The sequence below is a fragment of the Oncorhynchus mykiss genome, chromosome 27, assembly GCF_057628025.1.
Source record: "Oncorhynchus mykiss isolate SJ-2025 chromosome 27, ASM5762802v1, whole genome shotgun sequence".
In the NCBI taxonomy this organism is placed as follows: Eukaryota; Metazoa; Chordata; class Actinopteri; order Salmoniformes; family Salmonidae; genus Oncorhynchus; species Oncorhynchus mykiss.
The window spans coordinates 27,040,666-27,066,379 of NC_143048.1; the positions used below are offsets into that span (position 1 = coordinate 27,040,666).

The window sequence follows — 25,714 nt, forward strand, 5'->3', positions numbered from 1 at the left end:
AAATATTATTATTAAGAGCTTTGACTTCAGAAGCACGAAAGGGTATGTTGAGTGGTGGTGTCCCATCCTCCCAGGAGCAGATAGGGTTAAAGTCATGGAATGGGGTAGTGGGTTTTTAATGACTGTAGGGTTAGTTAGAAGGGTGTATTTGTTTTATAAAATATTTCCTTTTTGACGTTTTCCCATTTCTTATCACAAAGTATAATGGATTTCAATTATAGTCCAGTTTGTGGCAGTAATTACCACTTTTTGGATGCCAACCGCCGTTAAACCTCGAAGAAGAAGACCATTTCCTGGTCTTGCATCTGATGTGTCTAAAACAGTTTTAGTGGAGGTAGCTAGATTTGGGAGGACATTTTTCATCAGATAGTGTATACCTGATTAGATTTCCTTCTCGAGGTGGAAGGCACTTGAAAGATTCGTCGGCTCACTTATTTATTACGTTTTTTTTTTTTTTAAAGGTTCTCCTTTTCACGTTTTTGTTAGTGTTTGTTTTCTTTACTTTGGTATATTCTCTCGTGTACATGGTGGCAAGATGCTGGATTTCTTCACCATCTTCAGTAAGGGAGGCATAGTGTTGTGGTGTTTTCAGGGAACCGGTGTTACAGAATCCTTCACCGGGCCTGTCAACGCGCTGATCCGCTCCGTGATTCTTCAGGTAAGAAATGCTTTCAAATCAAGGGACAGCTGTCATGTTTCCGTGCCGCCTAGCGGTGTGTATGTAGGGTTGTTTTTCAGTATGCGCCAGAGCGTCGCCACTTCGTCAACAACCTGGCTAGCTAATTTAGCTAGGTAGCTTTCGTAGATACACATGTAAATTATTCTTTGTCTAAACTAAATATGATTTATGTTTTGGTCAAGTTAGCGCACTTGTTAGCTAGCTACCTAATGCTAGGAGTGAGCTAACTATATGGTTGCGTAATACAGACATGACATGGAGGATTTGGGAACTGGGGGTTACACGAGCACAAATTATTTTGCCAGCCACATGATAATAGCACAGCATAGTGGGATTATCCCAAAAATGCAATGCTATTACCACGTTGCTAGCTAACGTTAGATGTCAAATATTTATACTGAACAAAAATATAAACGCAACATGCAACAATTTCAAAGATGGTACTGCATTACAGTTCATATAACGAAATCCGTCAATTGAAATAAATAAATTAGGCCCTAATCTATGGATTTCACATGACTGGGAATACATTTTTTGGTACCAGATACTTTTAAAAAGAGTTGGGGCGTGGTCTGGATCAGAAAACGAGTCAGTATTTGGTGTGAACACCATGCAGTGCAACATTCCTTAACATAGAGTTGATCAGGCTGTTGATTGTGGAATGTTGTCCCACTCCTCTTCAATGGCTGTGTAAAGTTGCTGGATTTTTACAAAAATTGGAACTCTTTGATCCAGAGCATCCCACACATGCTCATTGGGTGACATGTCTGGCGAGTATGCAGGCCATGGAAGAACTGGGACATTTTCAGCTTCCAGGAATTGTGTAGAGATCCTTGTGACATGGGCTGTGCATTATCATGCTGAAAGATGAGGTGATGGTGGAGAATGAATGACACAACAATGGACCTCAGGATATCAAATCAAATTTTATTTGTCACATGCGCGGAATACAACCGGTGTAGACCTTACAGTGAAATGCTTACAAGCATTTACAAATTTGTGCCAAACATTTGAGAGAAATAAGCCTTTTGTGCGTATGGAACATTACTTGGATCTTTTATTTCAGCTCATGAAACATGGGACCAACACTTTACATGTTGCATTTATATTTTTGTTCGGTGCAGAACATATGAGAAATGTTTACATTTCGGTGATGAAACCTCTGATCTGTGTTATGGTATTGAGTAGCCTAATGTTAATGCTTCTCTGATTTTTGTTTCAGGAACGCAGTGGCAACAATTCCTATACTCATGATGCCTTGAGTCTTAAGTACAAACTCGATAATGAGTTTGAGCTGGTTTTTGTGGTAAGTTTCATATAGAAATGTGATTATAATGCACTGTAGTTCTATTTCCTGAAGGAAAATACCATACTAGCATACAGCAGTGTTAGCTTCTCATGCCGTCTATGGTGTGGACTCAACTGACCATGTTTGTCTTTCTTTTTTTTTGTACAGGTGGGTTTTCAAAAAATCCTGACGCTGACGTATGTTGACAAGTTCATAGATGACGTACAGCTCCATTTCAGGGATCGCTATAAGAATGAGCTGGAGCAAAAGGGGGCCCGTACACTGTTGAGCAGCTGTTTTGCATTTGAGGATGACTTCAAAATGCTTCTTTGGTAAGCAGTTTCACATCTTAGAGCTGATACTGCATACAGAGCTGAACTAATGGTGCATAAAGAGATTCATATTATACTTTCAAACTAATTTGCTATGCTGAATCTCACACACAACCAGCAGTTGAGTTGTCATCCCACAGGTCTACAAGGACCTGTAGGCTACTTGTATAAAATATAATTTCACAATACTTCAAGTCAAATGCTTCGTGCTTTGATTCTGTTACTGTCCTGTTGTGCTCTAGTGAGGCGGAGGAGAGCAGCAAAGCTCGAGGTCCTACCTCCATGAGGAGCTTCAATGCTTCCCTGAAATCCCAGAAAACTGTGAAGTCCATGATCGAGACAAAGGGAGGGGATAAGGGCAAGGAACAGGGTGGCAAGAAGAATAAGAATGCCAAAAAAGAGGGTAAGGGTTTGATGTGATTATTATGGAGGTTTTGTTGGAATACAAGCACTTTGTCATGGTTCTTCCTTACACAATTTCGGTTTGAAACCAGTCCCACATTTTTTTTCTTCATGTTTTAATTTCATGGGGACATTGATAATGTTTTGTATGGCAGGGGTTAGTTTCTGAAATCTTCCCCTCAGCTCCTGCTGCTGAGCCTGTGAAAGGGGAACAAGCCAAGGCTCCAGACAGTGCCCAGAAGACAGTGGAGAATGGTAACCAGGGCTTGACCCAGGAGGAGATCATTCAGAAGAAGAGAGAGGAGTTTATACGCAAGCGCATGTGGGCACCTGCAGAGAAGCCCAGGTGAGTGGGGGGAGGAATGGAACACAATGTGGTTAAAGTTCTAATTCGGAATGTTACTGACAGTTGTTTCAGTACGGAAAGTCACGTTGTCTCTTGCCTTCCAGTAAGTCCCCCAAACCCGTGAAGGAGAAAACCAAGGGGAAAGAGAAGCGGGTGTGGACCTTGGGTGGCAACAGCACCAAGGAACTGGACTACAGCCAGTGCAATGGCAACGGAGACCATGCTACTGGGGTCCATGTCCTGGATGCTCAAGCTGACCCGGTATGTGCCTGTTGGGTTTGAGAGCAGCAGAGCTAATATTGCCTGGTTGTACCAGAGTGAATATCTGTGCTCACATTATTTGAAAAGTGAAATAATTGTGAGTGCAGTGGTCACTGGTTTCACCAGACTAGAGCTATTATCCTTCAGGGATGCTCTGTTGGTACCTTAATAAATAAGGCCCATGTGGTGTAGAAGTGCTTAGTTTATAGGAATTGCACATCTTAATAAAGTCTTGTCTTGTTGTCCAGGGGATGCAGCTGAGCTCGATGAAGGGTGACCTGCTCGCTGTGGATTACGAGTCCAGCGAGGAAGAGGAGGAAGATGTGGTGGAGAAGGTGGTAGTTGCTGACACAAGCAAACAAATGTGAGACCCTTAGATTATTAAATGTGTCACATAATAAGAAGCATGGCTAAGGAATGGAAGCTTTGAATGGGACGTTGTGCCCTGTTGCACGACTTAAGTATCCATTTGATTTTTTTAGCCCCAAAAGGGGTGCTTATGGGGGGATGTTTGGGATGCTCAAGGGCCTGGTGGGTTCCAAGAGTCTGAGCCAGGAGGACATGGAGCCAGTTCTGGACAAGATGAGGGACCACCTCATCGGTATGGACTCCTCTGTTCCCCACTACAGTATCAGTTTAACACATGCACTCCCCTATGTATTTATTTAGACTGTGAAGCTAAAATGTTACATTTGGCTCTATACTCCATTATTTTGGATTTCAGGTCCAATGTTTCATATCAGGTGAGACCGTACAGAATGTCATTTTAATTTGTACACATTTTTCCGGGTATTTTCGTACGTATGTTTTAACGTTTAGAAATGAAAGCACTATGTATCTAGTCCCTCCATTTGAAGCTGTCGTACGTATTTGAAATAATCCACTTGTGGGGTAGTCAAGTTTAGTATTGGTCCCATATTCCTAGCATGCAATGACATCTAGTTACAAACTTGTTAGCTGCATTTAAAGTTTGTTGTGTTACAGATTATGTTGTGGACAATAGAAAAGAATGGTAAATAATGTTCACTTATGGTGAAAATAATAATGTTCTTGAACATTGCAGCCTGTGACACATTCCGTGCGGGGGCCGTGGAGCAGCTGCGTACCCACCATCCACATTAATGTGGATGCTACCATGATTACGGATAATCCTGAATTGTGAGAAAGTTAGAGGGATAAATATCATACCCTCCTAACCTCCCTTGTTATTGGCAATGGTGAGAGGTCTGCATGCCTTGGGGGTATGATCTTTGTGCCTCTAACCTTCTCACTCATCATTATTAATGATTCATTCATGATTATCTGTAATCATGGTAGCATCCACATGTACTTCAAATGGGGGAGTAGATGCATAAAGTGCTTTCAATTCTATATGCTTAAACATGTATGAAAATACCCTCAAATAAAAGGTGACATTCTGTACTGTCGCCTCATATGAAACGTTTAATCTCAAATCCAAAATGCTGGAGTATGGAGACAAATGTTTTATCTTCACTGTCCAAATAAATACATAAGGGAGTGTACATAACTAGCCAACCTTGATTTGTTAATGTCCTAGTTCACCTGAGGGAAAAGCTTCACAGTCGACTTGTATTCATTGAATTTTCTGTCATCAATTGTTTTTGCAGCTAAGAATGTAGCAGCTGAAATTGCCTCCCAACTCTGTGACTCTGTAGCCAAGAAACTGGAGGGCAAAGTCATGGGTACCTTCACTAGTGAGTACAACTGTCATCCACCCACCCAGCCAGTCAGAATAAGTCCACATTAGAATGAGTTTACCTGTGGAGAGATTGAAGTGAACTAGATGGACTTCTCTCCCCCAAAGAGATGCGAAGACATTGCACAACAGTTCAGAGTATACCTCTTGCGCTGATAAAGCCCTCCCCTCTCTCTCTAGCTGTGGCATCAACAGTAAAGGGGGCCCTGCAGGACTCCCTGGTCCAGATCCTGCAACCAAAGCGGCGTGTGGACATCCTGAGAGACGTCTTGGAAGCTCGGAGCCAGCGCAGGCCCTTCGTCATCACCTTCTGTGGGGTCAACGGGGTTGGCAAGTCCACCAACCTGGCCAAGGTTAGATCCACCAGTGTGTCAATGTTTTTTTTTCCTGTTAATCCATCATATTGAAAACATTGGTATTGCTGGGTTGCATCCATTTAACCAAACCAGGTCCTGGTTGGGACTTTCCTGGCTGTACTATGACCTAGATAACCTAGTAAGCCCCCATTTAGACCACAGAAAAACCAGCAGGGAAAATATTGTTTTATTTGCTGAAACCCTCAATCCTCTGTGTGCAGATCTCTTTCTGGCTAATCGAGAACGGTTTCACCGTGCTGATAGCAGCCTGTGACACATTCCGTGCAGGGGCCGTGGAGCAGCTGCGTACCCACCAGCGCCGCCTTAACTCCCTGCACCCCCCTCAGGACGACAGGGGACGCCCCGTAGTGCAGCTTTATGAGAAAGGCTACGGGAAGGATGCCGCTGGCATCGCCATGGAGGCTATCGCCTATGGTAACCATACCATGCCCCAGCTTGCCATTCATATATTAGATCATTTTAGCCCCATAGTATGCAATAGCTCTGATGTCTGATCTCAATTAAATGTATGGTGATATGCAGGTGGGGTTCACGAATGCTTCTTAATGTATCACATATAAACTGAGTATACGGACCAAGCCAGACATCCATTCAACCAAGTGAAGAAATCCTCCTTTGTCTCCCCGTCTCTGTCCAGCCCGTAACCAGGACTTTGATGTGGTGCTGGTGGACACTGCTGGACGGATGCAGGACAACACCCCGCTGATGACGGCCCTGGCCAAGCTGATAGCTGTCAACATGCCTGACCTGGTGCTGTTTGTGGGGGAGGCTCTAGTGGGCAACGAGGCTGTCGACCAGCTAGTAAGAGTCCTTTTAGAACATATAACACCCTACTGTTTCATCAGCCTGTGACACTCAGATCCCTAGAAGATAATAAACGGACTACAAAATAAATTCGCATCCTTTTCGAATACTCTATAGAGTTTATTTTGGATTATGCTATATCTTTAGATTTTTTTTCTGGATCAAAAAAAGGACCCCGTCTTGGTGGTGTAAAAACATTTGAGAATTTCTAAGCCAATTTCCCCAAATTGTTGAATATTGGAGCGAAGTGATTTCATTTTGTTTTTTGCAGTTAAACTAATTTATTGTAATTCTACATTCTGCCATGGAGCTGAGAACTTTTCACTTCTAAAGCTAGTTTCCTACAATGCTATGTAATTTGCCATAGCTAATGCTGTGTTTTGCTAATACAATAGCCAGATGAATAGTGCTAAATTCTGCTAAATTTTCAATTCACCCTGACTGTCTAGCTTTTATTTTGGTTATTGTTACTTGTCGAAGATTATATTATAAAAACATGTATGGGGAAAGTCTTTTCTACATACTTAGTTTTTTTTGTCGTTTTAAGTTTACACCGAAAGAGTTTCTCCATCCCAAATACTTACATTTTTTTTTTTTAGTGTTTGGATTTAGGTGATCTGAAAAAAAACACTTAGGCGGCCCATCCAAGGATTAATATGGCATAAAAATGTGAGCTTTACTTACAACCCTAGAAAGTTTAAATGGGCTATGCTACTGGATTATATTTTTCAATATTGTCATGCAGAGGGCACATTTTACATTTAAGTCATTTGGCAGACACTCTTATAGAGCTTTACAAGAGCAATTAGGGTTCAGGTGCCTTGCTCAAGGGCACATCAACACATTTATCACCTAGTCGCTCGGGGATTCGAACCAGCGACCTTTCCGTTACTCACCCACTCTGCTTAACCGCTAGGCTACCTGCTGCTTACTGTAACTGTTTGTTGATTTGCATAGCTGTCTCATGTTGCACTCCACACTGTATAACGAGTGCGATACTTTACTTTCAGGTGAAATTTAACCAGGCGCTGGCTGATCACTCCATCTCTGATAAGCCACGTCTCATTGATGGGATCGTTCTCACCAAGTTTGACACCATTGATGACAAGGTTTGTATGCCATTAAATACATGTAAAAATAAAACAAGTTTCCTGATCTTTCTTATATAGGACAGACACTTCAGAACAAACTTCACTTTTATATTTTGTTGGGACCATCTGTTCCATGTAGTGAGTCTGTTATTTAATCAATTTGTATGGGCTAATAGCAGTAAGGACAAAAATAATCAAATATATACAGTACCAGGCAGTTTGGACACACCTACTCATTTAAGGGTTTTACTTTTTTTACTACATTATAGAATAATAGTAAAGACAACACTATATAAAATAACACATGGAATCATGTAGTAACCAAAAAAGTGTTAAACTAATCAAAATATATTGTGAGCTTCTTCAAAGTAGCCACCCATTGACTTAATGAGTGCTTTCCACACTCAACCAGCTTCATGATGTAGTCACCTGGAATGCTTTTCCAGTTGTCTTGAAGGAGTTCCCACATATGCTGAGAACTGTCTGCTGCTTTTCATTGTCTCTGCGGTCCAACTCATCCCAAACCATCTCAATTGAGTTGAGGTCAGGTGTTTGTGGAGGCCAGGTCCTCATCACTCTCCTTCTTGGTCAAATAGCCCTTACCCAGCCTGGGGGTGTGTTTGGGATCATTGTCCTGTTGAAAAACAAATGATAGGATGGTGTAACTGTGAGTGCTGCAGAATGCTGCGGTAGCCATGCGCCTTGAATTCTAAATAAATCCGACAGTGTAACCAGCAAACCACCACCTCCGTGTTTCACAGTATGAACCACACATGCGGAGATCATCCATTCACATACTCTGCGTCTCACAAAGATAGAGGTTGGAACCAAACATTTGGACTCGTCAGACCAAAGGACAGATTTCCACCTGTCTAATGTCCATTGCTGGTGTTTCTTGGCCCAGCAAGTCTCTTCTTTGTTATTGGTGTCCTTTTAGTAGTGGTTTCTTTGCAGCAATTTACCATGAATAATCTCTGAGCAGTTGATGTGTCTGTAACTTGAAGTATTTATTTGGACTGCAATCTGAAGTGTAGTTAACTGTAATGAACTTGTCCTGCTGCAGAGGTAACTCTGGTTCTTCCTTTTCCTGTGGCGGTCCTCATGAGAACCAGTTTCATCATAGCACTTAATGGTTTTTGTAATTTTCCTGATGGACTGTCATTGTTCTTGCTGTAATATGGACTTGGTCTTTTACCAAATAGGGCTATATTCTGTATACCACCACTACAATGTCACAACACAATTGACTGTCTCAAACACATTACCTTAAGGCACACCTGTTAATTGAAATGTATTCCAGGTGACTACCTCATGAAACTGGTTGAGAGAATGCCAAGGCAAAAGGTGAATACAATGTAGAAAATAGTAAAAATAAACCCTAGAATGAGTAGGTGTCAACTTTTGACTGGTACTGTATATATTGCTATACTTCAAAGGGTCTTAAAATTCGAACTCATCCTTGGTCTGACCATCTTAAAACAATTCCATATAGCTTAGAAACCCCCCCCCCCCAGCTTACTCTTATGGGTTAACAGAATGTCAACGTTTTGAGACCATTGTTTGATGGAAGTCAAAGCTTTTAAATGCTGTTTATGACATCCTAATCGGTAAGAACAGAAGTCTGCGTGGTTTGTGGTTGCAAAGCTGACGTCACTCCTCCCTTCAGGTTGGCGCTGCTATCTCAATGACCTACATCACAGGGCAGCCCATTGTGTTTGTCGGCACGGGGCAGACCTACAATGACCTGCGGAGCCTCAATGCCCGTGCTGTGGTGGGCGCCCTTATGAAGGCCTGAGTGGCTGCTGCCATGTTCACCACCATCGTGACAAAGCCAACCACAAACACTGCGCTTTGAGATGTCTGGTCCTGCAGTTCACATCCTAACTATGATCCTCCACATGGCACCAAACGCAAAACTCACAGGCTTCCTCCCAGCTCCGTCTGGGAACGGGGCGGTTGTTGACTTTTTAAGCAACATTGCACTAAGATCTCTTGCATCCGCTTGAATTTGGACCAACAGTTTAAAGTACCTCAATTTTGTTTAGCTTTAAGTTCAACAAGAGAAATATTTCCATCTGATCAAATAGAAAATGTCAAATTCACTTCCTGGCATTGTCTTTTTCCCCTTCACTTCAATGAGAAAATGGCAGGTTTGAATGCTTGCTGGAGGTGACACGTTTCAGCAGCCACCCTGTCCCTCAGTAAAGCTTAAGCTTAGTGCCTATCCCGTCTCCCTGAAGCATCACCACTGCAGGGGTGACGGTCTGTCTGCTGAAAACATCAATAAGCCTGCACAACACCAAGTAACTCTTGTTTCTCTCGCTCTCCATGATGGACCCCTTCTTCCTCCGAATTGGAGAGTCCAATTTGGTGGAGGTGAAGAGACATGGGTTATTACATTTGGGGTTAAAAGTCCAGAGACGTCAAAGGTCTCTGGACAACAGCTTTCTACCCCTTTGTCATTTTGAAAACAAAATAAAAGGGTCAAAATGACAAGTCTTACATTCAGTCCCATATAATGTCAATTTGAGAATGTAAACATTTCTAAATAAAGCTGCTATGATAGCCTGTAACAACTTATGGTTTTGTTATGTAACCTATAGCTTATGTTTATACGTTTTCCAATTCCAACCTTGGAACATAAATGCTGATAGTGTGGTCTGGATAACAAAGGCAAAATATCATCTCTTGGCAACATGGAAAAGTATTGCAACAGGAAGAGTCGAGTGGCAACTGGTGTACAGTGCATTCGGGAAGTATTCAGACTTTTCCACCCCTATTCTAAAATGGATTTAATTCCCTCAATCTCCACCCCAAAACAAAGCAAAAACAGGTTTTTAGAAATGTTCTAATTTAAAGATGCACAGACCTTATGTGAATAACTATTCATACTATGAGACAATTGATGCATCCGGATCTTTGAGCTGTTTCTACAACTTGAAGCCCACCTGCAGTAAATTCAATTTATGGGACATGATTTGAAAAGGCACACCTGTCTATAAGGTCCTAGTTGACAGTATGTCAGAGCAAATACCAATCCATGAGGTCGAAGGAATTGTCCATAGAGCTCAGACAGGATTGCAGCATTGAAGGTCCCCAAGAAAACAAGTCTCCATTCTTAAATGAAAGAAGTTTGGAACCACCCAAGACTCTTCCTAGAGCAGGCTGCCCAGCCAAACTGAGCAATCAGGGGAGAAGGGCCTTGGTCAGGGAGGTGACCAAGAACTTAATGGTCACTCTGACAGAGCTGCAGAGTTCCTCTGTGGAGATGGGAGAACCTTCCAGAAGTACTCCACCAATGGTAGTGGCTACTTCATGGTAGTGGCCAGGCAGAAGCCACTCTTCAGTAAAAGGCACATGACAGCCTGCTTCGAGTTTGCCAAAAGGCACCTAAAGGACTAACCATGAGAAACAAGATTTTCTGGTCTGATGAAACCAAGATTGAACTCTTTGGCCTGAATGCCAAGCATCACGTCTGGGGGAAACCTGGCACCATCCCTACGGTGAAGTGTGGTGGCAGCATCATGCTGTGGGGATATTTTTCAGTGGCAGGAACTGGGAGACTAGTCAGAATCGAGGGAAAGATGAACAGAGGAAAGTAGAGATCCTTGATGAAAACCTGCTCCAGAGTGCTCAGGACCTCAGACTGGGGGCGAAGGTTCACCTTCCAACAGGCCAATGACACCAAGATAACGTTGGAGTGACTTCGGAACAAGTCTGAGTGGCCCAGCCAGAGCCCAAACCCAATCGAACATCTCTGGAGACCAGAAAATAGCTGTGCAGCGACACTCCCCATCCAACCTGACAGAGCTTGAGGATCTGCAGAGAAGAATGGGAGAAACTCCCCAAATACAGATGTGCCAAGTTTGTAGTGTCATACCCAAGAAGACTCAAGGCTGTAATTGCTGCCAAAGGTTCTTCAACAAAGCACTGGGTAAAGGGTTTGAATACCTATAAGATTATTTTTACTTTTGCAAAATTGTCAACCTGTTTTTGCTTTGTCATTGGGTATTGTGTGTAGAAATAATATTTAATCCATTGTAGAATAAGGCCGTAACAAAATGTGGAAAGAGTCAGGGGTCTGAATACTCCCCGAATGCACTGTATGATACCAAAGGTTTTATTTTTTGTAAATAGCACAAATACCTACAGATTTCACAAAACATGCAGTATTAAAAATCCAAAAGCCTTATAAAAGGACAGTATACTATTTTTTTTTTCAGCACATGAGTGGCCAAGTGATTGTTACTCTAAAGATGCCTCATCTAAGTCACTGCTGAACCTGCAGACAAGATTCTCAAAAACCTTTCAACATGTTACCATGCTTCACAGATTGAACTAGCTGCTTTCAAGTTAGCATGGCAAGCATTATTTTCAGAGACTACATAGTTAACACCTATTGATGCTGTATGCTTTGAGACTTGACAGTTTCATAAGAGGACCGCATAGTTGATCCTAAACCGGGGAGGATGGGAAGAGCTATAGGAGGACAGGCTCATTAATGTCTGGAATAAATGGAACGGTATCAAACATATGAAAACCACGTTTGACCCAGTTCCATTCAAGCCATTACAATGAGCCATCCTCCTATAGCGCATTCCACCAGCCTCCTCTGATGTGGATATGTTGTGCTACATTTTTGCCACGCCTGCTTCTCTTCAAATTCAGGGAGTCTTTAGCATATCTAGGTCCTCAGGACTCTCCAGCCATTCATTCAGGACAGGATTCATTTACAAATTATGTTGAGCTAGAATCCAAGTCAGGGACCTGTCCTTATGTCATCCCTACATCAGTCTTCCATTGCCCTTTCCAACATCTTATTCCAGATGTTAAGGTGTAGGGAAACACTTTAATTGGGTTACCAGCTGCTTTAACAGTTTACTTTCCTGCTGGGTCTTTCCCTTTGTCATGACAACCGGTAAAGATTCAAATAAAAACAATAAGCGGGTGACTAGAATAGTAACATGGGTCTCTTCTGGCCCATATTTGCCTGGCGGAGTAGTAGTAGATCCAATGAAACCTGAGTAGAAGTAGACTGAAGGAACTGTGGATGAAAATGACTGATACTCCTGTCTGTTTTGTGCCTGTCAAGAAGGATAGTCTGGGCAGAAAGAGAAGAAGAAATAAAATATGAGGACCAACAGCTGTATATTACCACAGACTGCCATGCATTATAGGTAAGCCACTTGTGTGTAAGGGGTATGAATTCCAAGGAGGTTTTCACTAATGAAATGCCTGGATATAAGCACAATAAACAGGTATAATCTAAAAGCCTGGATATAAGCTTAATAAATAGGTATATTCTAACAGGATGAAATGAAAAGTGAATTTTGGGAAATGCCTCTTGCATGCGAGCACCGACAAAGAAGCACACAATCCTAACCTTGGAGGCTTTTCTGTGAATGAAAGCCATTCTGGGTTTCCTGTTCTTCTTGGGAGGGAGATCCTATGAAAATCAATGAAATCAACAGATTAACAAATAATAGCGAGAGCAAACAAAGTAGCTACTCATGTTTAAACAGGCTAATGTGCTACTCGGCTCACTAAAATAGAATTCCTCAGTAGCATCACCGTAAGATAAGATCCAAGCCCTAAGTAGATAATTGTTTCACGATTTACACTTCAGTAACATACCACCAACTAATAAGTGATCCATTGTAGGAAATGGATACAGTATGATTACTAAACATACAGTGAGTGAGTAATTTCACTGAAATTCGCTTCTTTACCCCAGCCGTTAGTGACAGCGTCGCGGTTGCAGATCTCGTTGGCCAGCCGTTCAAAGTACTCAGGCAGGTCGGAATACTCATTGCCGTAAGAGATGACCTTGATGCCCTTGTCTAGCATGTTGTCCCGCAGCTTCTTGAACTCTCCCACGTCCTCACGCCGCACCAGCATGAAGTGCTCCAGGTCCGACTTGTGTTTGACCGCCTCCAGGAACAGAGCCTGGAAGGTGGTGTCGTCCACCGTGCGCCCGCAGCCCAGGAACACAAACGACTTGGTCTCATACAGTTTCTGGATCTCCCTCTGTCAAACCAATGGAGTTCAATTTGCATTATGACACTGACAGAATTAACTTCACTACAATTAACGCAATGGGTCTTAAATTGGTTGAAAAAATGTAAACGGCAACTGCTAAGCGCTGAAACATTTCCAGGGTATAATTTAGAAAGGCTGCCCGTCTCACTCACCATGACCTCCGTGTTCCTCAGTACATTCTGGTAGCCAGCAGGGTGCAGTACAATACCGCTGGGATTCGTGTAAACACCGTGAATGTGCAAAACACTCAGACTTCTCTTCCCCTGAGCCCACTCCAGGACCTGTACGGACACAAACATTTCACAGTCCGTCACACCAAATCCTGTTCTCACTGGGTAGGGAGTGACACCGCTAATGTCAGACAGGGATGTTAGTCCTGATGGAGACAGGGCATAAATACCACACCCGATGTTCAATATCGCAGGCTTAATACATAGATGTGAATCATTAAATTGAGTCTTCTTAAATGTGAATCAATCAATTATTTTTTTCAACGAGTCTACATAAATAACAATCCATGTTGGGTTGCTTCTAAGGTAAGAGCGTTTATAAATCCTGCTTAAGGAAAAATCTCTTATATTAGTTCCTATTTCTGATCAAAGACCAATATAGATTAATCCATAAACCTTGACAACAGTTGGAAGTTTGAAACTTTGACCTTGCCATATACTAACTGCATCCTACTTCTGACCTTCACAGGTCAATGCATTGACCACTTTCTCTGGTTTAAGGACACCATATCCATATCATAGAAGGGCAACACTATTAGAAGACATATGTTGGTCTTTGAATCAAATATGTTCCCTTGAATTCACCTTTAATAAGCCTTAAACAATGTTTTAAGTGCAAGAGCATTCCCTGTGTTGTGAGCCTAAACCTGTGACAGTAGTTAAACTGTCATGCCCTCAGTCTCATCAACTACTTCCTCTGATGGCGTCTGAAGATCACAGGGGGCCAAAGCCTATGTTCCAATGCCCACACTTGCATACAACTTAGAATACATGCCCAATATATTGCTTATTAAATAGATATGACAATTTTAAAACGTTTAATGTTTAAACTGCAATTGTTTTTATCCTTTAAACATACAGAATAAAAATCATTAAATGACGTGAATTACAACGCAGATCTGGTCCAATGCAGTTCCGGCTACCATACGACACTCATCTTACTGCTGTCCCCAACCCACTCAGCAACAAATGGTAGTTAATGACGTTTTTAGGTTCTCTGCTGTGTGCCTCTCCTCCATGTTCTCAGTGGTCAGCACATGGGACTTCATGTCCCACTTCTCATCAATGTGATGGCTCATTGCAGTGATGTATGACAGCGTGTTCATAGTTGTCCAACAATGTTGTTAATGCCAATTATGGGGCGTCTTAGAGCTCATACTTTGTACTTGCAGAACAATCATTGTACAATTTCTTCATCCAGGCCGTCACCGTTTTTCGACATGGCATCTTGTAGTCTGGTTCTAGCTATGCCATCAGGGTATTGAAGCTATGCCATCAGGGCACTGAAGCGGACATCCTCTAGCATTGACAATGGCTGCATATCAACTGCAATCATTTCTGTAATCAGCACTATAATCTTCTCACTCTGTCCCTTATCGCACTGTCTAATGTCTGGGCCTGCGCTACTGCCAGCAACGGTTCAAGCTCAATTCCACCTCACAAAGCATGCATTTCACCACCTTCTCATTTAACTTCTCTAAGTATTGCCATACAGGACTTCACGGTTGTCACGTCTCTGTCTCACTCTCTGATGATGATGATTGGGACCTGTTAGTGGTAGTTTTGTGATAACTCCAATGCTAGATCTGCATTGCATAAATAATACACTACATGACAAACTAGGTGGACACCCCTTCAAATTAGTGGATTGACTATTTCAGCCACACCCGCTGCTGACAGGTGCATAAAATTGAGCACACAGCCATGAAATCTCCATAAACAAACATTGGCAGTAGAATGGCCTGACTTTAAGTGCTGTTATTGTGAAGTGGAAACGTCTAGGAGCAACAACGGCTCAGCCGTTAAGTGGTAAGCCACACAAGCTCACAGAACGGGACCGCAGAGTGCTGAAGCACGTAAAAATCGTCTGTCCTCGGTTGCAACATTCACTATTGAGTTCAAACTGCCTCTGGAAGCAATGTCAGCACAAGAACTGTTAGTCAGTAGCTTCATGACATGGGTTCCCATGGCCGTGCAGCCGCACACAAACCTAGGATCACCATGCACAATGGCAAGCATTGGGTGGAGTGTTGTAAAGCTAGCCGACATTGGACTAGAGTAGTGGAGGGATGAATCACGCTTCACCATCTGGCAATCCGACAGTCTAGACGATTCTGTGCTTCCAACTTTGTGGCAACAGTTTGGGGAAGGTCCTTTCCTGTTTCAGCATGACAATGCCTCTGTCCATAAAGTGAGGTCCATACAGAAATGGTTTGTCAAGATCGGTGTAGAAGAACCTGACTGCCCTGCACAGAGCCCTGAACTCAACCCCATTGAACACCTTTGGGATGAATTGGAACGCCAACTGCGAGCTAGGTCTAATCGGCAAACCCTCACTAATGCTCGTGGCTGAATGGAAGGAAGTCTCCGCAACAATGTTCCAACATCTAGTGGAAAGCCTTCTCAGAAGAGTGGAGGTTGTTATAGCAACAAAGGGGGGGGACCAACTCCAATGATTTTGGAATGAGATGTTCGACGAGCATACTTTTAGCCATAGTGTATTTTCTGGTAAATCCCCAATTGAAATCTATCCATGATGTGTTATTGCAGTGAAAATTATTATGTACACACAATTTAGAATTTGTCCCTAAAGAGCACACAAGGCCATGACTATAGAGATCTTTACCAAAGGAAAAGGATCCGTTTTTACCTTCTTCTCGTCGGTTAAGTCCAGAGACTCCAGCTTCGATCCCTGGTGGGCTGCGTAGATCTCCAGCAGGTTGTCAAAGTTGGTGGTGAGAACCAGCGCTCCACTTTCCATCAACTGCAGTACGGAGCGGAGAAGGTGCTTCCCTGCGTTCTCCATCTTACACTCCAGATCGTCAAACACCTCGTACAGGCAGTCCTTGAAGAAGGTAGACCGCACATTGCCTGTTCTCTGCAATGATCGGGCAGGAGCACAATTAATAGAGGTTAGTGGGTGTGTATTGATTATACAGATTATACCGCTGGTACTTAACTACTAGGAGGGAGACCATTTAGAAAAGCATTTTCATGTTTTTAAAAGGTACAATAAAGCATTTATGACTGGTTGTTATAGTCTTGAAAATGTTTTTCCATCAGTAGCAGGGACATGTAAACAGTTGCTGTACACGGTGAGTCTAATTGCTATGGAGCAGAGAGTTAGATGGCAGGCTGTTTGAGTAGCCATGCGATTATGGCCGTCTGTAATGGATAAATCTCATTACTCAGAGCTACGCCGAACGCACACTCTACCTGACAGTGGTTGTAGGAAAACAAAGGAGAAGGGCTGGCCCGCTATGAATAGCACTGTCGAGGTGAGCTTAGCGCACACAGCACAAGCAAGCTGCCTGGCCGACTGCTGGACTGTCCAGAGATTAGAGATCTAGTGGGCAAATTAACTAACAGGATCCCTTTTCACAGGAAGGAAGTCATTATCACCAAGAGCATGCATCTAGCTACCCACTCACCCTGCTGTTGACTTCTACACCGAATGCATTCTCCTTTTGTTTGAGGACGTATGTAATGACCAAATAAGGTAAAGTAGTACCATGCTCCTATCCTGAGATTGATATCGCCTCGGATGAGACACTAAAGTTGAGTTGTTTTCAACTAACCTGGTCCTAAACAGGGAAAGTTGTAATAATTGTCCTTAGTATTTTGCCTAGGTCATTCAAAGACAGCATGAAAGGATTTAGGTCACAAACATGCTGATTCTAACCTTCAGAATAGGCTCATTAACTGACATTACGGGCCAAAACACAGCACTAATCCACAGTTATTTACATTGTTTGGATTGCAATACCATTGGGTTAAACTGCTGTGTCCCACCCGGTATTTGATCCCTTCTTGAGATGAGGGACAGAAGCCTCGGTTCTCTTCAGCTGTTCTGTGAACAAGCACCCAGTGGGCACACACTGGTTGAATGAAATTACGTTGAACCAACATGGAATAGACGTTGAATTGACATCTGTGCACGGTGGACAACAATGTGACTAAAAGACAAGGTGAAGCCATGACAAATTCTCCTTCTACACTTTACGAGAGTCCTCTTTTCAATGCGTTTCTTTCTCTTTATTCTTTCAGCATACTAGGTAGAGGTCGGCCAATTAATCGGAATGGCCGATTTATTAGGGCCGATTTCAAGTTTTCATAACAATCGGTAAACGGCATTTTTGGACACCGATTATGGCCGATTACATTGCACTGCACGAGAAGACTGCGTGGCAGGCTGACTACCTGTTATGCGAGTGCAGCAAGGAGCCAAGGTAAGGTGCTAGCTAGCATTAAACATATCTTATAAAAAACAATCAATCTTAACATAATCACTAGTTAACCTAGTAATATCAACCATGTGTAGTTATCTAGCTTGTCCTGCGTTGCATATAATCGACGTGGTGCCTGTTAATTTATCATTGAATCACAGCCTACTTCGCCAAACGCATTCGCAAAAAACAAGCGCATTCGCAAAAAAAGCACTGTCATTGCACCAATGTGTACCTAACCATAAACATCCATGCCTTTCTTAAAATCAATACATATTTTTAAACCTGCATATTTAGTTAATATTGCCTGCTAACATGAATTTCTATTAACTAGGGAAATTGTGTCACTTCTCTTGCGTTCTGTGCAAGCAGAGTCAGGGTATATGCAGCAGTTTGGGCCGCCTGGCTCGTTGCGAACTGTGTGAAGACCATTTCTTCCTAACAAAGACCGTAATTAATTTGCCAGAATTGTACATAACTATGACATAACATTGAAGGTTGTGCAATGTAACAGCCATATTTAGACTTAGGGATGCCACCCGTTAGATAAAATACGGAACGGTTCTGTATTTCACTGAAAGAATAAACGTTTTTTCGAAATTATAGTTTCGGGATTTTAGCATATTAATGACCTACGGCTCGTATTTCTGTGTGTTATTATATTATAATTAAGTCTATGATTTGATAGAGCAGTCCGACTGAGCGGTGGTAGGCAGCAGCAGGCTCGTAAGCATTCATTCAAACAGCACTTTCCTGCATTTGCCAGCAGCTCTTCTCTGTGCTTCAAGCATTGCGCTGTTTATGACTTCAAGCCTATCAATTCCCGAGATTAGGTTGGCAATACTAAAGTACCTATTAGAACATCCAACAGTCAAAGGTATATGAAATACAAATAGTATAGAGACATAGTCCTATAATAACTACAGCCTAAAACTTCTTACCTTGGAATATTGAAGACTCATGTTAAAAGGAACCACCAGCTCTCATATATTCTGAACAAGGAACTTAAACCTTAGCTTTTTTTACATGGCACATATTGCACTTTTACTTTCTTCTCCAACACTTTGTTTTTGCATTATTTAAACCAAATTTAACATGTTTCATTATTTATTTGAGACTAAATTGATTTTATTGATGTATTATATTAAGTTAAAATAAGTGTTCATTCAGTGTTGTTGTAATTGTCATTATTACAAATATTTTTATTTATTTACTATATATAAAAAAGGAACTAACTGCCCAGTGTGGATTTATCCATCGCTTTTATTCCAGGTTCACAATCATGCAGATCAGGTGATTACACCGCCATGGACCCTGTGGCAAATATTTTTCTGTTCTTAACAGGCGGTGGTGCCCCACAGGCCTCTGTACATGTTCAGCATCTTATCAGAACGGGGCACGCAATTGAAATCGGCCGATTTAAAAAAAAATAGATGTATGGCGCTTACGATATGAAGTAGCCTGAATCTCACATTTTTTAGAACCTAGTATTAGAGGTCGACAATTATGATTTTTCAACGCCGATTCCGATACCAAAAAAAGCCGATACCGATTAATCGGCCGATTTAAAAAAAAATATATATAAATAAATATATATTTTGTATTATTATTATTTATTATTTTTTTTAATTATTTTTTTTATAAAAAAAAATTTTTTTTATTTTTTTTAAATCGGCCGATTAATCGGTATCAGCTTTTTTTGGTCCTTTTTGGTATCGGAATCGGCGTTGAAAAATCATAATTGTCGACCTCTAATACTAGGTTCTAAAAAATTTGAGATTCAGGCTACTTCATATCGTAAGCGCCATACATCTATAATTCGATATTCAATAGTTTTATGTTCCACTACAATTGCCTGCCCCGTTCTGATAAGATGCTGAACATGTACAGAGGCCTGTGGGGCACCACCGCCTGTTAAGAACAGAAAAATATTTGCCACAGGGTCCATGGCGGTGTAATCACCTGATCTGCATGATTGTGAACCTGAAATAAAAGCGATGGATAAATCCACACTGGGCAGTTGGTTCCTTTTGTGACAACAGGTGGGCTGCTGAAACAAAGCATGTTTAAGCAATCTGAAAGGTGCGATGAGACATGACTAACACTGAAGGCAGATGGTATTAAGAACCGGTTATGGTTTGAGCCGACCTGGTATGAAGGGGATACGGGCCGATACGGAAATCTAAAAAAAAATCTTAATCTAGCGAATCAAATAACAGGCCTTAAAAGTCCTGTTTAAATTAACCTGAGTGGCAGAACTGGTTGAGTCAACTTGTGTGGCTTTGAAAACAAGGAATTGCATGATGACGTGTTGTAGTAATCCACCAGTGCTGTACTTAAGGTTAGGGCATCACCTTTTACACAGAACACAGGTTGAAAAACCTGAATCAAACATTTTAGAATTTAGATAAAAACATTGAACTATGCTGACTCCTTGCTACTGTCATTCCCACTATGATTACAAATCCCAATAAAGGAAAGTTTACAATGAAAGTCACTGGTGTGTCTCAACCAGCTGGAGACAGTGTGCTGTCTACATCTGGCTATATGTGTGTGCACAGGAGCGGGGAAGCCTTACCGGAGAGAGCTTCTGGATGAGGTCATGAGCCACGTGGACTAGGTTCTTGTCCTCCTGCAGGCTCTTCTGAAAACGCCTACTCTCCTCTTCCTCGAGGAGGTCAAAGTCGTTGGCCGCGTCCAACAAGGCCTGGATCAAACCCTTCCAGGAGCGCAACGCGGGGACCTGAGGGGCCACAGCTGAACTCACCCCTGTACCAATAACTAGGACCAGCTCGGGCGCCCGCTTGGTCTTCAGGCTGGGCAGCAGTTTCCTTTGGGGCAGGCAGAGATTGAGTGATGGTTCCATTGATGGTTCCCAAATCCTTAGACAACATGAAGGTTAAACAAATCATGGCAAGTTTACTTGGCTGCTGTTCGAACTCAAACCTAGGCTGAAAACGTAAAGAATGGGTTTAAAAACAGAAACTAAGAGAAAAAGTTCCTGACCAGTCTGATATTGATAATGCATTGGCATATAAAGAGGAACAGAGTACTAAATGTAGGCTAGTCATATCAGTTTTGATACCTGGGTTTTTTGGTGTGGGGGTCAACATCCTGAGTATCAGCATGAGCTGGTCGCTTCTCGGTTTTCACAGTCACAACAGAAGCCACCACAGAGGCCATTCAGCTCCTGTAAGACAACCATGAGATTGAATATACAGTTGAAGTCGGAAGTTTACATACACCTTAGCCAAATACATTTAAACTCAGTTTCACAATTCCTGACATTTTATCCTAGTAAAAATTCCCTGTCTTAGGATCACCACTTTATTTTAAGAATGTGAAATGTCAGAATAATAGTAGAGTGATTTAGTTCAGCTTTTATTTCTTTCATCACATTCCCAGTGGGTCAGAAATTTACATGCACTCAATTAGTATTTGGTAGCATTGCCTTTAAATTGTTTAACTTGGGTCAAACATTTCGGGTAGCCTTCCACGAGCTTCCCACAATAATTTGGGTGAATTTTGGCCCATTCCTCCTGACAGAGCTTGTGTAACTGAGTCAGGTTTGTAGGCCTCCTTGCTCGCACAAGCTTTTTCAGTTCTGTCCACATATTTTCTATTGGATTGAGGTCAGGGCTTTGTGATGGCCACTCCAATGCCTTGACTTTGTTGTTCTTAAGCCATTTTGCCACAACTCTGGAAGTATGCTTGGGATCATTGTCCATTTGGAAGACCCATTTGCGACCAAGCTTTAACTTCCTGACTGATGTCTGGAGATGTTGCTTCAATATATCCACATCATTTTCCTTCCTCATGATGCCATTATTTTGTGAAGTGCACCAGTCCCTCCTTCAGCAAAGCACCCCACAACATGATGCTGCCACCCCCGTGCTTCACGGTTGGGATGGCGTTCTTCAAGCAAAATAAAAATAGTGTTCCCAATTTCAACTTCCTGCTACTCATGCCAGGAATAAGATATGCATATTATTAGTAGATTCGCATCGAAAACACTCTGAAGTTTCTAAAACTGTTTCTAAAACTGTTTGAATCATGTCTGTGAGTATAACAGAACTTATGTAGCAGGCAAAACCCAGAGGACTAACCGTTCAGAATTTTTTATTTTTGGTCTGTCTGTTCACTGAGTTCTCATTGGCAAATTATATTTCTTAGGAACCTGTTTTCAGTTCCTACCGCTTCCACTGGATGTCACCAGTCTTTGGAGTTTGGTTGAGGTTATTCATTTGTGCAATGAAGAAGTAGGCCATCTAGGAACTGGGTAACACTGTTGAGTTGCGCAAGACGTGAAAAGTAGCATGGTTTGTTATCTTCCTGTATTGAACACAGATAGACCCGTCTACAATTTGATCGATTATTAACGTTTAAAAATACCTAGAGTTGTATTACAAAAGTAGTTTGAAATATTTTGGCAAAGTTTATAGGCAACTTTTGAAATATTTTGTAGTGACGTTGCATTTTTTTTCTGGATCAAACGCATCAAATAAATGGACATTTGGATATATATGGACGGAATTAATCGAACAAAAAGGACCAATTGTGATGTTTATGGGACATACTGGAGTGCCAACAAAAGAAGCTTGTCAAAGGTAATGCATGTTTTATTTATATTTATATATATATATATATATATATATATATATATATATATATATATATATATATATATATATATATATATATATATATATATATATATATATATATATATATATATATATATATATATATATATATATATATATATATATATATATATAATTTTATTCTGTGACCAGACTATGTATCTGCACAGTTCTTCCTGTAAATGTTTTTCATATTTTTTATTTAATGGAGATTGTTAAAGACACACTATGTGGAAATCGCTTCGCCATTTCCTGGTTGCTAAAATTCAAATAGTTCGCCTAATTTTAGTTTATGTGACAAAACAAGCAAGTGTAGAGAATCATTGTACCATGTAAACCGCTGAACCACCGCTGTGAAATATACTTTCAGGAACCGTTTGAAGCTGGTGTACAAAACCAAAAGTAAAAGTAAAAGACGCAAAATCGAAACTTCAGAACAGGAAGCATAGAAATGGAGCACATAGAACATATTACTACTGCTTCTTAACCCCTTTTCACATTACCCATAAGCACTCTGTTACATTGCAAAGGATGTCATGCATTTCAATGGAGACGTCCACAGTGGAGTGAAAACGCAACGCCAACTTGCGGTTGAAGGTTCCGTGGATACTTAGATTTGTTTTTTACTTTGCCTTGTCTTCAGTCCAGCCAGAGTCCGTCGGAGAACAGGAAGTTACAAAAAGATGAAAATGTGGTTTTCGGTGATGGCTTTATAGCTAGCAATTTCTAAACAATTACACATTTCTATAAGTAAGTACTAGTTTAACAATAATGTTAAATAATACACTTTGGCTGTTAAGCCTATTATATTATGACTGTTGCCTCCCATTTAAGTTTGATGGTAATGATATTTGTTTATTATTATAATTGTTAGGTGGAGGTTGCTAGCTACAACGGTATCTTCAACCTAGCCTAGCTTTTAGCTGCTCTGCAGTGCAAGCTAGCTTGACTTGCATTAGTTGAGGTAAAAGTAACTAAACAAAACATGTTCTATTATCACCTGTAACAATTTATCCTTCAATGAAAAGGTAATATCTCCTAAAATAAATATGCTCTCTGAAGAGAGACAGGCTCTCCTCAATATTGTGTTACAAACACTACACTCACAGATAGAACAATGGGACAGATATTTCACCGGAAGCATCCACTTGGCTTTTTCACTCACTGCCAAATATGGTAGTGAGTGAAAAAGAAGATGAAACGAGATAGATTTAGGCCGACATTCTGAAAATGTTCTCATCGATGAAACATTTGATCTCAATGTTATGTTCCCAAAACTAAAATATGTTACAGAGTGGACTACATTTTGTAAACATTATTTCTTTGCCAGTTTTTAAAAATGGCGTTGTTTAGAAGGGGTGCAAAAGCAAACTGAGTTATTGCACACTTCACAGAGTAGGCGTTCCCTAACCCGGAATATGTGAATAAATGCTTGAACTTGCCAATAGGATGTCGTTAGCTCAAGCTTGGCTCTGCTCACCTCCATGCTAGTTCTGCCCACTATGACTAATTTGTTCCCACTTGAAACAATGGGCTGTGGTCCATATTGGTTTAATTACACACATCTTTTGGGGCTCTCGAGTGGAGCAGCGGTCTAAGTCACTGCATCTCAGTGCTAGAGGCGTCACTGCGGCACACAATTGGCCCAGTGTTGCTGGGTTAGGCCGCCATGTAAATAAGAATCTGTTCTTTAACGGATTTGCCTAGTTAAGTAAAACAATGTAAAAATGTAAAACCGCCATGTAAATAAGAATCTGTTCTAACGGATTTGCCTAGTTAAGTAAAACAATGTAAAAATGTAAAACTTGTCTGATCAGTACGTCAAGAAAATGACGTATGGCGTAATGAAAAACGTCACGACGTGAATTGGTTCTAGATCTATTACTTACCTTCATTTTTATGTGAATTTAATCGGGTCGCCCAAAACGTTACATATGCAGCATTAAATGTAGTCCTCAAATTGTGCATAGAGTTCTATGGTTGGTTAAACTTTAAAATGTGTGTTTTGTTTGGTATAGCTGCATTTTATAGTAAAACATCTGAGTCTCAGCGTAATCGGTAGCTGGCTAAAGTCGTGCTTGAGGCTTATTTATTGTATCATTATTGCAATAATAGTCTTGGTGCTAAATAAGAATGATCATGTCCTCCGTCTGGAGACGTTTCCCTACAAACTTCAACTAAGGAAACATGTGTTTTTTTGACGTGTTCATTTATGAAAGCAAAATTTGAAGAAAAAAAATGGACAACAATAAGCAAAAGTTAGCTGACTGTACAGTACACTGTATACTTCTTTGTCTTTATCGTTACTGGACAACTGACGTTAGATAGCTAGCTAGCTACTAACTAAGCAAGTGAAGTGCGCTGCCAGGAAGAACTGGCTAACGTTACGTTAGCTAACCAGCAGGTAAAAGCTCAATGTACAGTAGGCTATCTAGAATTACGTTAAAGTTGAGCTAGCTGTGAAATAAAACACACTTGCTTGTTAAATTCACACAGGTATTTGCACTTACCCTGATAACTCCCAACAAGTTGCTTTTTTTGGTCGAGTTAACGTTAAGTTAGCTGGCATGCAACTGCGAGTTAAATATCAGTCTACCGACATATCCTGCTTTAAAAGCCGGTATTTGCAATTGTTGTACTTGACATGGCGTAGTCTGAGTGCCTTTGCCTGCTAGATATTATTATTAGCAAATCTATTTAGCTATAAACATTTCTGTCGACTTCCTCTGTGTGCACAACCTGTCGACTCACATGCTGCTGGAGGTCGTGTCGTGATGAGTTGGACAAGAGATGTGCTTGGTGCGCGGCTACCACAGATAGAACGATGGGACAGATATTTTACCGGGTGTATAAATGTGAAGCTTCTGGTTGGCAGTTCCACTAATTGCCAAATATGGTAGTGGGAGGAAGCCCACTGGCCGGCAGTGGGAGAGGATGGAACGAGATGGATTTTGACCAACGTTCTGCACATCGATGCGACGTTTGATTTCAATACAGTTTCTGTTCCCTAAACTAGAATGTGGTATGAACAGATTGGACAGTTTTTTATTTACCCTTTGCAGAAGTTTGAAAAAAACTGCGTTGTTTAGGAGAACAAACGTGAATTAAATTATTGCACACGCGCACTTCAAAGAATTAGGCGTTCCCTAACTGAAATATGCAGATAATGTTAGAACGCGCCAATTAGGATCTAGCCCATCTCGTTGTTTGTACTGCCCACTATGACTCATTTGTTCCAGTTTGAAACGACAGGCTGTGGTCTATCTTAGTTTAGTTGTA

At 41.3% G+C, this 25,714-nt stretch overlaps 2 protein-coding genes across 11 annotated transcripts; one reads left to right on the plus strand and one right to left on the minus strand.

Annotated features, from left to right (window-relative positions):
- On the plus strand, positions 1-9,873 carry LOC110507863 (signal recognition particle receptor subunit alpha). The gene is made up of 14 exons (XM_021588237.3): positions 1-658; positions 1,902-1,985; positions 2,136-2,299; positions 2,542-2,702; positions 2,885-3,047; positions 3,152-3,308; positions 3,557-3,672; positions 3,791-3,909; positions 4,937-5,023; positions 5,206-5,378; positions 5,603-5,816; positions 6,040-6,203; positions 7,217-7,315; positions 8,964-9,873. The coding sequence occupies exons 1-14, from the start codon at positions 536-538 to the stop codon at positions 9,090-9,092; spliced, it is 1,953 nt and encodes a 650-aa protein (XP_021443912.3). The 5' UTR covers positions 1-535; the 3' UTR covers positions 9,093-9,873.
- On the minus strand, positions 7,402-25,278 carry LOC110507864 (protein FAM118B). 10 transcript variants are annotated; one of them, XM_090223774.1, is made up of 8 exons: positions 25,187-25,268; positions 20,878-20,982; positions 20,371-20,623; positions 16,217-16,444; positions 13,489-13,617; positions 13,027-13,324; positions 12,681-12,743; positions 7,402-7,931 (listed from the first exon to the last, which is right to left on the minus strand). In XM_090223774.1, exons 2-8 carry the CDS (start codon positions 20,973-20,975, stop codon positions 7,924-7,926), a joined length of 1,077 nt encoding a protein of 358 aa, XP_090079900.1. In that variant the 5' UTR covers positions 20,976-20,982; positions 25,187-25,268; the 3' UTR covers positions 7,402-7,923. The 10 variants fall into 10 exon arrangements, with proteins under 10 accessions (XP_090079900.1, XP_090079897.1, XP_090079899.1 ...); XM_090223771.1 differs by having other exon boundaries at positions 20,371-20,674; positions 25,187-25,258; XM_090223773.1 differs by having other exon boundaries at positions 24,946-25,258.
- Positions 25,279-25,714: the final 436 nt, after the last annotated feature.

Excerpts from the sequence above, each read along its gene's own strand:
- LOC110507863 (XM_021588237.3), top strand. The coding sequence starts at position 536 with ATGCTGGATTTCTTCACCATCTTCAGTAAGGGAGGCATAGTGTTGTGG. Across the intron at positions 1,986-2,135 it reads AGTTTGAGCTGGTTTTTGTG|GTGGGTTTTCAAAAAATCCT; the intron begins GTAAGTTTCATA and ends TTTTTTGTACAG. Across the intron at positions 5,379-5,602 it reads AGTCCACCAACCTGGCCAAG|ATCTCTTTCTGGCTAATCGA; the intron begins GTTAGATCCACC and ends CTCTGTGTGCAG.
- LOC110507864 (XM_021588239.3), bottom strand. The coding sequence starts at position 20,975 with ATGGCCTCTGTGGTGGCTTCTGTTGTGACTGTGAAAACCGAGAAGCGA. Across the intron at positions 20,675-20,877 it reads CCCCACACCAAAAAACCCAG|GATTTGGGAACCATCAATGG; the intron begins GTATCAAAACTG and ends ATGTTGTCTAAG. Across the intron at positions 13,325-13,488 it reads TGAGGAACACGGAGGTCATG|AGGGAGATCCAGAAACTGTA; the intron begins GTGAGTGAGACG and ends TTGGTTTGACAG.